Source organism: Brachycentrus maculatus, unplaced genomic scaffold (genome assembly GCF_059751285.1).
Source record: "Brachycentrus maculatus isolate JH-2025_06_01 unplaced genomic scaffold, ASM5975128v1 h1tg000221l, whole genome shotgun sequence".
NCBI classification, from domain to species: domain Eukaryota; kingdom Metazoa; phylum Arthropoda; class Insecta; order Trichoptera; family Brachycentridae; genus Brachycentrus; species Brachycentrus maculatus.
The window spans coordinates 789,895-803,340 of NW_028280972.1; the positions used below are offsets into that span (position 1 = coordinate 789,895).

General features: G+C 30.4%; 1 protein-coding gene across 1 annotated transcript in view; it reads left to right on the forward strand.

Moving 5' to 3' along the window:
• Window positions 1-7,769, forward strand: part of ftz-f1 (ftz transcription factor 1) — a 199,651-nt gene extending 191,882 nt beyond the window's left edge. The window contains exons 6-9 of the mRNA XM_088264221.1: window positions 1,164-1,422; window positions 2,987-3,087; window positions 4,598-4,751; window positions 6,791-7,769. Of these exons, the coding sequence (XP_088120347.1) occupies window positions 1,164-1,422; window positions 2,987-3,087; window positions 4,598-4,744 (507 nt within the window). The 3' untranslated portion in view covers window positions 4,745-4,751; window positions 6,791-7,769. The remainder of the gene's footprint in view (window positions 1-1,163; window positions 1,423-2,986; window positions 3,088-4,597; window positions 4,752-6,790) is intronic.
• Window positions 7,770-13,446: the final 5,677 nt, after the last annotated feature.

Genomic DNA, 13,446 nt, shown 5'->3' on the forward strand with positions numbered 1-13,446 from the left:
CAATTTTCAGTTGCGCATATTTTCGGAATGCCCAGAAAATATACTATATCCCAGCAAAAGATGCATATTTTTAAGTTAAAATTTACCCGCTACAGGGTAGAAAGTGTTGTTTTTGCATTTTGCATGTTTAATTATTTTTTTAATAAACTACATATTTTTCAAATGGAGAAAAAACCTTCAGGTTTTACCTAAAAAGATCTGTTGCACAGTTAAAAGTTCAGTAAGTGGCTTGATATTTATTTTTAAAACATTGTATTATATTTTTAAACGTTAAAAACGTTCTCCTGAAAAATCAAATATTTTGATTTATGACGTTCTTGAAAGGAGTGAGCGATATGAGACTATTTTTTAAATAATCCTCTTAGTGTTAATTTTACATAAATCCCAAATATCCATAAAAGTAGTTTATTTTCATTTTCAATACCTTTTGTTTATTCATCATTACTGCTTATTTTCACCTAAGGGAAATATTGGATTTGCTGTAATTGACGTTTGAGACTTTTTTAAATAATTTTCTTTGTGATTTTTTAAATATAAATCTGGAATAAAAAAATATTTCTTTATTTTCATTTTCAATACATTTCGTTTATTCATCATAACTGATTATTTTTACCTTAGGGTAATATCATATTTGCCGTAATTGACATTCGAGACGATTTTTTAAAATTTAGTCTGACAACTACTAGAACAATTCGTTTATTACAGTGGTCATTACTGAAGTACTATATCCTTATGGATTATTTTTATCGTGATTTATGTTACGATCAAACACGAAAACTAAATATAGCTTTAACTTTAAAAACAAAAATAAATGTATGCTTATTACTAATTTTAGGGTTTGAATTAAAATATTTATGCTGTCTGTAAACATTTGTGCGTCTGTTCGGTAATGTTCGGTAATTTGATAGTAAATATTAGTGATTTTACGCTCTAATATTTATTTTAAATTACCCTGGACTGGTCCCTTAAGCGCAGGAGTGATAACCTTGCCTTCATGTAAATAACAATCAAGATAACACTATAGTCCTATGCACCATTGGGTGGTGCGAAAAAGGGTTAGAAGAATAAGAAGAATGAATATGGTGTCCTATGCACCATTGGACATTGTGCTGATAGGGAGCAGAATATATTTGTTAACTATTTGGATATTACGCATTCTTCAGGTGGATGATCAGATGAAGCTGCTGCAGAACTCGTGGTCGGAGATGCTGGTGCTGGACCACCTCCACCAGCGGATGCACAACGGCCTGCCGGACGAGACCACCCTCCACAACGGGCAGAAGTTTGACTTGCTGTGTCTCGGCCTGCTCGGGGTCCCGCCTTCCATTGAGCTCTTCAACGAGCTCCAGAACAAAGTGGAGGAACTCAAGTTCGACGTATCTGACTACATTTGTGTCAAGTTCCTGCTCCTCCTAAATCCGGGTAAACTAATCTAAGACTTAAATTAGATTACTTGGCAATATTAGAAATTAAAAAGGCATTTAATAATAATTTACAACTAATAAATACACAAGTAAATGATTTTGCTAAAAGTCCGTTATTAAATATGTTTCCAATCACTCATCATCCCTGATCCCTTTTGACTGTGACTGCCAATCAACACAAATAAATAAAGCCACTTGAGATCTACCTAAGCTTCGTTCCCTAACCGTCAAAATATTTTGAATATTGTTTTGTAGAAAGCGTTTTAGTATTAATCAGTCTTGATAAAGAAGCGGTTAGCTTCGAAACCGGTAGACATTATAATTAAGTTGTAATAAAATATTTATAGTATTTTTAAAACAATGTTAAAATTTATTTATAAAATCTCACTTCTTCATTTATACTGATGACCATCCTGACGGGGACTATCAACGGTCCTTCCGATCGAAGATACATTTCTTCTTTCTCTCTTCCATCTTAACATTCCAACTGTGGGATTCTCATGTGGACTAGTTGTGGCCAAATTTGTAGCCTTGTTGGACCTCACACCACCTTCATGCAAAACCTCATACATAATAAGCAAAGCGAATCTAGTAATAAGTAAAGTAAAAAAATGCAAATCCCATGCTATCAATTCATCATAGATCAAGTAAAATAATATGCCTTCCAAAGATGATTATTTTTGACTGGGATTATTTATCAAAGGGGTGTTTGAGGCCATCGCAGACAGATGTCCATTTACTTTATATACAATACCAGACAATATATTAGGTCATATAAAAAGTCCCTGCGGTTTTTTGGTACATTTTTGAGCAAAAATGTTCTTCATTGTAAATAAAATTTTATCAAGTACGTATTTCACCCACTTTGTTATGGTCTTTAATGATTTGCTTCAAAAATGATTTGATTTCGTTGCGTTTCAGCAGCATTTCATTAATAGAATTCGGTCAGTAAAATTTCTTTGCGTTAATTCATGTGGCACCCAAACATTGCCCTTCTTTTTGTAGGTTTTAAATGATTTCAAACTGCTATGTGGTTGATGTTTAGTGTCTCTGCTATTTCTTGACAGCTTGCATGTCAGTCTTGCTCCACCAGTTTGAAAATTTCATCAACTTTTCCTATGAATAGCCGACCAGAGGGAGATGCATCTTTCACATCGAAATTTCAGGAACAAGATCGAGCAAATAACTCCTGGGTCCTTCGTTTACTCAAAGCATTCTCATCCTACACTTCACAAAATTTTCGGCAATTTTTGTAACATTTTTACCCTTTTTATAGTAAAAAATAAATTCATTTTCAAATAAATATAACTTTTTACAAAAGCAATGAATATGTTTTTTTGAATGTAGACTAAAATGTCCCCTTTAAGTACATGTTCATTTAAAACAATCGGGTGAGTGTTGTCTGATTTATGGGCAGCAACATCATCTAGTGGCAAAAAACCGCACAGACTTTTATATGACCTATTTTTCTGAAAATGCTTCCTTTGTTTAATTGACACCGATGATATTGTATTATACATTTGTAGACAGCTTAATAAATATTATTCATTATTCTATTGCAGAAGTAAGGGGAATAACAAATAGAAAATGTGTTCAGGAAGGCTACGAAACAGTCCAAGCCGCTCTGTTGGATTACACTTTGACCTGCTACCCGAATATTCAGGTATTCAATCAATTAATACTATGTGTGTAATCAAATGTTAATGCTGCCAATACTGCGCTTCGATAGAAGTGCAGCATCTCCAAAAATTGTATAGAAATTTGTTAGTATCATTTGTATTCAGTTTCAAATTTGTATACAGATAACATTGCAGTATCTGCACTCCAACATTGAATTATGTTTATAGGACTGCAATATCTTTAACAATTTAACCAACCTATTCTATGCAAAAAAACTTTTTAAAATAAAATATGTTTTTTTTTTGTTGTATTTAATATGTGACATTTAGTATTTAAATATGATATCCATTTTCAATGTTTTGAGACAATCATGAAAAACATTTATATCTTTAATATTTTTTACTTTACAAACAAAAACGACCAATCAAAATGTCTTTCAAGACATATCATGACTACATTACCTTTGCAATATTTTTGTTATTTTAACCAAAATGAAAAATAAAAATATGTGAATCGATTTTTGAACTTTTAAGCAATTTTATTATAAATTAAGTATTTTTATTTTGAATATGTCACATTTTGAAACTAAGATATGAATTTGTTCCTTGTGCACACTGGATCACAAATAGTTACATTTATGTTCATTATTTTTTATGTATTTAAAATTGATTATAAATGCTAATAGTTCACAATCCCCAAAAGGCATGAAGCATTGACTAGCCTGCTGACTCCACATTCAAGTAGGATGTGACAAGTATCAGGGCGGTGACCAGAGACTCAATATTTATTTACGATGTGGCACATGTGGATATTGAATTATTGTATGACTTGGATGAAAGGATATATGTAATATTTAGATAATGTAAAAAAATCACTCCTTATTATGACATTATCCATTGCTTCATCAGAGGTGGTTGCTTCTTTGATACCACCATACCAGTCCTTGGCCAGTAACATTATATGTACAGCGTCTCCGATACCTATTTTGTCCATCGCAGATAGCTTTCGACATAAACACGGAGATACAATGTGTCTCCAATCTCTGTCTTCTGTAAAGATTCTTCCACTTCTTGTCTCTCTGTAAATCACAATACAAAGCATTAACCTGGTTTCATTCTTGAAATACTTCCGTAATTTAATGTGATTTAAAAACATCAATTAATAATTTAAAAAATTTAAATAAAGCAACATATTTGCGCAAATATATTTTTGTATATCTTCCATAAAAAGTTAATTCATTTTTAATCAATAGATAACTACATACATTTTCAATAATTGGCACTCACCTGATACAGTGCTGAATTGGAATCAGGTCAAAAGAAAATCGCAGAACTGAATTCACTATATATATAGCAGGGTATACCCAGTCAATACAGAATCATACCTATCCTGATGTGATCCATCATAATCATCTCAACTCCTATGTGGAGAAGAAATGGAAGGAAGAAATAAAGTGGGACAGGATTGCCAAACTGGGAGATACCATATCTGTATTATTCTGGCTCTAAGTCATTTTTTCTTTATTCAATTTCATTTATTGTTTTATTTTTCAGGACAAATTTAGCAAGTTAATCACTTTGATCCCTGATATACACGCGTTGGCCGCCCGAGGTGAGGATTTCCTGTACAGCAAGCACTGCGCTGGACAGGCTCCCAATCAGACCCTTCTCATGGAAATGTTGCATGCCAAGTGCAAGTAATTTTCAGGTTAGATGTCATTCTTACTATTGTCCTTAGAAAGGAATATTCTTCTTCCGCATTCATCTCTTATGGCTGGGATTGCGTCGTCTGTGGAAGAATAGTGTTGTAGTGGTCCATAGCTATCAAGCACTGATGTCACTGTCAGCCCTGTGACCAAATTGCTGTCTGCCACACATCCTATTGAGGCGTTTTATTGATGACTGAATGGTACAACATATAAATGTTCCATTGGTTTCTATCCCAGCACAAGTCACCTCTCTACAGTTTGTTTTTATTATTTGGTAATAGATTGACAGCCAGCACATCGGACGGTATGTCCTAAAGTATATTTACTCTTCTATTTACTTTCTTCAAAGAAGCATTCATGCAGTTTTTTAATGGGTTGACCATAGTTGAGCCGGCAATTATGTTTTACAAGTTATTCATGTATGATAGTGTGGGACAGGAAGATTTTACCTGGGTTGACGTGGAAATGGGGGAGGATATATCTTCCTGAATATTGGTGTTAGATTTGATGTGTCTCTTTCAGGGGCAGTCTTAGTAAATATTTATGATTTAATTAGTCTTTATCAAGTCCCCTATCTTCTATTGCTTTTCGATGATTCCATACTGCATATTCTTATATTAATAAGTTTTTAAAGAAATATCTTTGAGGTAATGTTATGGAATACCATCGTATCCAAGTAAGTGATTGACTTGGTTTTCTTGACGATGACGTAATGTAACCTTAGCATTTTAAATACATCATTATGATTAAGGCAAATTCGTTTAACTTTTTTACTGGTTTCTGTAAATGTTAACATGCATCCGATTGTTTTCACCCACATGAAGAATGGTGCAGTTTTTAGTGTTCATTATGATTGTACAATGTTTTTGTCCATTTATTGATGTTCCCTAAAACCTGAAGCATTTGTCTGAAGCGTAAAAGAGGATTAGCGAATTTAGTATTGTCAGCAAAGAGATTTAATTGAGATTATCTGACTGGTGCAAGATCTATGATGTACAAAATGAAGAGGACCGGTTCGAAGGCTGATCCTTGTGGTATTCCACTAAGCATGTTATGTTGCAAAGAAGAGAGTCAACAGTATTTAATTAGAAAAAGTTAAATGACATATATTGAGATATATATACATATATATTTATATATAGGACATTGGAATTGACATGTAGATATTACGTCTACGAGTGAAGTAGCTCAAGATGATTGTTCAATTGATTAAGTTAACTGATGTGTTATAAGTGTTTGACATATGACCATCAAGTCGGATCGTACGCAGACTGCACAAGAACAGGAAAAGGTAGATTATATGCATCCTTATGTGGACGAGATCAAACCAATTTGTGCAATCAAGTATATGCAGAAGCCTATTTGTGGAACTAGTGCAAACTATACAAAAACACTTTCCATACAAACTCAATGGAATAATATGAAGAAACAGATTCTCATTTTTCAGAGATTATGGATTAGTGCAGTAATGGTGAGTGTTTATCACAATATGTTATCTCATGCAAACTATTTTACATTTCAAAAGAGCCTTTAAATGCGCATCATATGAGATTTAAACCAGGATGGCTAAATCACAAGTTATCCTATGGAATTGGTTAAAACGGAGACACATATAATATTATATAAAAATATATATATTCATCCTATTGATTCAGAAATTGATTTAATTGAAGACATCCATACCATTTTTCAATTGATAATGTTTTCCCATATTATTTCCAATTGCTGTTTTTTCTCTTCAATCTTTCAATAACTGGTTTTCACAGGAATTTCAGCACTGGCCAATATACATATATATGCTTTACTATAAAAATGTACGCTTCAAATAGTATGTTTTTAATAATGTTGAATAAATGAGTATATAGATTATAAAGCAGGTATTACTCTACCATTTATTAGAATTATGCTTGTGAGCTGAGTATGGATATTCAAATATTAGTTACATTCGAACGTTGCACCCTAAAACTGGTGAATTTTCCTGTTTTGTACAATGCAAATATATTTTGTCATACTAATGCTGATTTTCTGATTATTTCAGGCCAGTGTTGTCCTGTGAAATGGAAGTCAGAATCCGGAGAATCTTTGTTTTGGTGTAATTACTTAAAAAGGTGTTTAATCAATGTTAATTGTAAGTGGATCTCTGATATGTAAATTGATATTGAAAGCTTTATACAGCAGCAATTATTGAACTCAAGTGTGCTAGTAGTGACCACCACGCTGTGGTGATACAATGTTATTAGTAAATAGCGGCACTGCTGTGACACCTGTACTACACATGTATTGTTACATTTATTGATTATTCTTCATGTGCAACAGAATAGATACTATTGTTGTCTCTTATTGATGTTACCATTAATCTCGGAGGTTTCTGACAGTGGCAGCGATGGATTTGAGTGTTCGGCATTTATCGACAGAGGACATTTTACCAAAATGGTTTTGTGTTAAGTGTGAAATTATTATAAAACAGAAAACTATTTAACTGAAGAGAATTTATTCGATGCAGTGATGTTTGTTGGCGATGTATGTCAATTTTCCCTTCGGTGGTTACCGTTATTTCAAAATGAAATGTTTATCTCGTAATAAATATATTCTACAAGCAATATTTGAAGATCTCCGAGAATTTGTCCATGTATCTATAGGAAATATTTTCCTTAATGTAGAAATAATGGAGAAACTAAACATAAAAAGTGAGGCCTTAGTCGAGTAAAAAGGGATTTTCGAGGGTTCAGCCGGAAATTCTCTAAATATTATATACATTTGTTTTAATTTACTCAGACTATCGAGAGATCTTCATTATTTTTCAAAAAATCTAAATTCTTACCAATTGTTTATTTGGTTAATACAAATCCACATTGGGTTGTTGGATAACAACATTATTTACTTTATATGATGAAATAAATATTGTTGTATTAATATGTGCATAAAATCGTAAGAGATATTGTAAATAAAGGTAAATATAATATACCTAAATATAAACACATATTACATATTTTCAAATCATTATTTTTACATCAAAATTTTAAATCAAATAATAAATATATGCAATATATGGTTGGCGCAACTGATTCCTGCAGTAGACAAAGTTTACAGAAATGTTAAATTATTATCAATTATAAATATATATTATGATTATAATTATATATATATATATATATATATATATATATATATATATATATATATATATATATATATATATATATATATATATATATATACACACACACACATGCCTATAAAAATGTATTTTTTTAAAATTATGTCTTTTAAAAACTCTAAGTGATGTAAATTTTTCAAATAAATTTTTGTTAATATTTTTAACATATAAAATCTTTTATAAATACTCCAAAATTATATTAATAATAACATGTTGTATATTCACCATAAGTCCATTATGAATCTTAATAATTTGATTGCAATATCTAATTGTAATAGGATACGATGTATCTGTTAAATTGATTGTCTTACTATTCAGTATATAAGTAACTTTATGCAGTTGAACTTGATTGTGAGCAATACTGGTCTATATCTTATATTTTCCAATAGTATTTTTTGTGTCTATTTTTGTGAAATAAAAATATTAATTGAAGTTATATGGTTGTGAAATTGTTTGTACTTTTGTAAAATAAGTGAGAAATTGGTAATTACAAAGCTATTAAGAAATCTTCGGAACGTTTTGAATCATACAGTAAAGTGAGTTTACATCGCCTGACGAATGTCCTAAGTTTTAATATTAAGGCTTGGATCTCAACTTTTCAACTCGGAATGTGTCGGCCGCGCTTAGGGCTGCACGTGTCTATCATCACTCTTTTTTTAAAAATGTATATTGGACTTTTTTTGTTTTTTTGAATATATATTAAGAAAATATTTTTACATATTTTTTTATCTCCTTTACCTTTCGATAACCCTTTTCTATTCAAACCATTTATTTATTTCGAGTAAAAACTTATTTTTTCAATACAAAAACAAAGTTTTAAGAAAAATATCAATTATGTAAATTTTACCTGGGTTTAGTCCATGAATACTGGGCCTTAACTAGCTCATTTTGCAATTATTTGACAATTCGTGAGATTTTTTCATCCAGTATACTTACAAGGAGTTCTTCTGTACAAAGTCACGGCAATATCTTATTATAGCAATATTTTTAAAAAAAGCAAATTTTCGCATGCACTAACATGTGATTTCAAGGATAGGTAAGTTTTATTTAATGTTGTAATAAGATTAAATGTGACATAAAAACTTGTAGCTAGGTTAGATAAGACCACAATATCTTTGTTCCCGAATAGTTTTATTGTTGTTTATTCATAGGTTTGGTTATAATATTCACACACACACATATATATTACGTATATATTTGTTTTCCAGCAAATCTTACTTTTCGTGTAGGGTCAGTATGCAACATACTAGTGTAGGGTTTGCTGGTTTCACTAAATATGTTTAAGTTAAGAAGTGAGATATCTTTGGAAGATTGATGCGACATTCCAACTGGGATTAATGGGCATATTTTATTATCGTTTAATATTCATTAGTTGTATCTTGCGAGAAATTAACATTAACTTGTCAGGCCTCCTGCTTCCCCCGTGTACTCGGTGACCCGGTCTCGTTGAGTATTGGATGATGATACTCTCGACGTAACAGCGAGCATCACTTGAACATTCCGAGCTATCCAATGACAGACCCGACACCGAAGCGAGGCGCCACAACTGCCCGACCGCAGTGCAGTGCCGCTCTCACTACTCTGTTCATTGATAATCATTTTGTTTTGTGCATTTTGTGGGTAGATTAAATTAATGTTATCTCTGTTTTAACCTTTTACTTACAAAAGTATGTTTTATATGTTTAGTGCTAAGTTATTAACTTTAATAAAACTGCGAGCAAAGGTTTTGTGGTCAGTGGTACTACCTAATTGTGTTATTGGTTAATAGTTTTACTTTTAGTTATTGCTAGCATTAAGGCAGAACAATGAATAGGACGTAATATAAATTCTGTCTTATGTAATCCCTCCACCTACCCCTGTTCCACATACCACCCTACTTCAGCCCTGCAAGTTAACACAAATGTTGACGTTCAGAATTTATATATATATATATATATATATATATATATATATATATATATATATATATATATATATATATATATACATATATATATATATATATATATATACATATATATATATATATATATATATATATATATATATATATATATATATATATATATATATATATATATATATATATATATACACATATATATATATATATATATATATATATATATACATATATAAATATATATATATATATATATATATATATATATATATATATATATATATATATATATATATATATATACATATATTTATACATACATATATACATATACATAGTTTATATGCGTAACTTTATTTTTTGCTTGTAAGTTGTAAATATGAAAAAGAAAATTGTGATTGTTAACTATTTTATATTTACAATGTCCAATGTTAAATCAGAATATTTTAGTAGTATTCATTATTTTTTATTGTTGCTTCAAAGATTTTTTCTGAAAGAACTGTTAGAAAATGGAAAACTAACCGGACAACCGGACATAGATAATATTTTTGTAAAACAATTTTTAACGGTTCTTGCAAGGAATGCAGTGATTGTTATTTTATTGATGAAATCATATGTACATAAAATGGTGTTCTTAAAGCAACTATTTTTTCACAATTATATGTGAAACTTAGCGTGAATACATCTGTCCCATAAGTTAGTGAAGTAAGAATATATTGATGTTTTATTAGGTGTAATTACTCGCCGATTTATCGCTACTGAATTATTATCTTCTTTTTAAAATAATCACTCATTTTACATCACTCTAACGAAGTGGTAGTATTATTGCCTGGATTTTATACTTTCATAGTTGATTACATTACTAGTTGGCTTCAACGCCTTCACGGCTCCGAGACAGATCTTCACAATAGATTTTTAGTTCAGCCTTTTCACTTATTGTTAATGTATACACATCACTTTGCACTTTGCTCAACTTCTTTTGACAAGTGAAACTATACTTATGATTTAAATCAGGATGTAAAATTACTTTTTTTCAAATCAACTATATTCAAATTACAATCCACAGATTTTTGGAGGTGTATTCAAAATTTCACCTTGGTCTATATTTTTTTGTCAGTAGATTGAATGTATGTCTGTTAAAAAAAGGCTTCTAAAAAATATTTTATGCATAAAGCAATAAAGCAAATTGTAATAAATATGATTCGATTAAGCTGTTATAAAATGTACGTAAATTTATTTGCACTGCGGACTTAACCCTTTAAGTGCGGCAATTGATTTTTCTAATTTTTATGAATAGTGTCAGTAATACGCAATAAAATAAAGCAATATTCACACCGTGTCACATTACGCTTGCATAAAACCACTAAAAAAATATGGCTGTTTAGGCTGTAAGTTATATGTGGTAATGACAAGTGTTCCCTACATAATAACGACTTAAATTTGAACGACAAATGGTTTTCTATGGCCGTATCTATATATCGGCATAAATCATTAAAGAAAAATAAAATGTCGTGCTGATAAAGTTGCACGCAGCATCTAAGGGGTTAAATGAGTTGCAATAATGTTGTCATAACTTAACCTTGCAATATCAGAAATGTCCCTAAATCTTACTATTCATAACATATGTATCTTATGTTGTCTCTTTTCACTATTTCAAAATATTAAGGATGCTTAGTTCCTTGGTACTGTGAGCATTAGCAAAAACCTTTTGTTTTCATCAATTTACATACAGTCCTCAACTAATCAACTTAAGAACCTGTCGTAAATATTCACGAGTCTAACACTTTGTAAAAGAAATGAGCACTCTTATAATTTTCTATATTCTCAAATTACGTGGTGGAATTTAAGTGACCGACTTCACATCACAGTTATATTATTGAATATTACTTTAAATCTTAATTTATTCATTCTAACAGAAACCAAATGATCGATCATTAACGTATTCAGTACTATTTTTTCACTGTCTGCTGGAAACATATTTATTCCTCTTAATTTTTATTTATTTTACTATTTTGAATGTGTGGGTTAACTTGATTCAATGTGCTGAGGAACCATTTCCTTTATTAGGATAACTCAGCGGCCATGCCTTCATATAACCTGTGTAAACATACATACATGCATAGAATAAAACATGTTCATTAAGAATCTTTATTTTTTTCTATCTGTCTTCATTTCCGTACTCCTATCCTTACCTTCCTTGTTCTTGTAAGTGGTTGGATCTGAAAATGTGAGGATGAATTAAAAGATCTTTTTATTTATTGTTTATTTACTATTTTGAATATTCTCAAAATGATTTGAAAGAAAAAAGAAAAACATTTTTATGGATGAGGGTTTTACACAAACTTATATAACTGGATATAGATACAATATACATATGTCGCTCACTCCTTTCGAGAACATCATAAATCAAAAAACTTTTTGATCAAAAGATTTTTAAGGAGAACTTTTTTAAAGTTTAAAAATATAATACAATGTATTAAAAATAAATATCAAGCCACTTATTGAACTTTTTACTGTGCAACAGATGTTTTTAGGTAAAACCTGAAGGTTTTTTCTCCATTTGAAAAATAATTAGTATATTTGAATAAATAATTAAATAATACCTTTCTTCAAAATGCAAAAACAACACTTTCTGCCCTTTAGCGGGTAAATATTAAGTTAAAAATATGCCGCTTTTCTGGGATATAGTACATTTTCTAGGCATTCCGAAAACATGCCCAACTCAAAATTGTCAATTTTTGATTTATGACATTCTTGAAAGGAGTGAGCAATGTGTGAAAACACTCAAACCATTTACGTTGTTAGTACATTTATGTAACATCTCACAGCATTTGTGAAACAATAATAGTGTAACATTATAGATATGGCTCACTTTTGAAATAAGATAAGAAGATAGAGGTTCTAAAATACTTAATTCAATTAAACTACAAAAAAACGGAAAATTTCCAGGACCTGATGAAATACAGAACAAATTCCAATTTCAGATAGTTATGGTATTCATATTTTAGTCCAAACGGTTCAATCAAATATGTAGCACTGGAAGATTACCCACAGAATGGTTCCAACCTATTTTTATCACATCACCCAAAAAGCTGATGCAATGAATATACGATAAAACTATTAGTTTGATTAATTATATGATAATGATCTTTCTCCGCATAATCCACTATAGAATATTTTCTTAAAAATGTGAATAAAATATTTGTAGAACACCATTTGGCTTCAGAAATAGCTATAGAACGCAAGAGGCTCTTTGCTGCATTCAAATGTTAGATGAAAAATGTGAGTTATGGATATAAATATACACTCTTGCTTTATTGGGAGAAAGGGTTTGTTCACATCAAACATTAATTTTTTTTAATGGTTTGGACACGAGGGTCATAAGAATACTTGGTAATTACAATGGATATTGACGCACTAACACACTTAAAAGAGGCACTTGAATAAACATCTGATGGGACAGTTATACATGTGTATATAATTCACAATATTTATTATACCGAATTTCATTCCAACTGACAATATAAAAAAATTACAAAGATCAATCAATCAAATTGCTTGTAAAAATATGAAGGACTCAAAATGAATGTCTTCAAAACAAAATGGATGATTGCCATAAAACTATACAATTGCA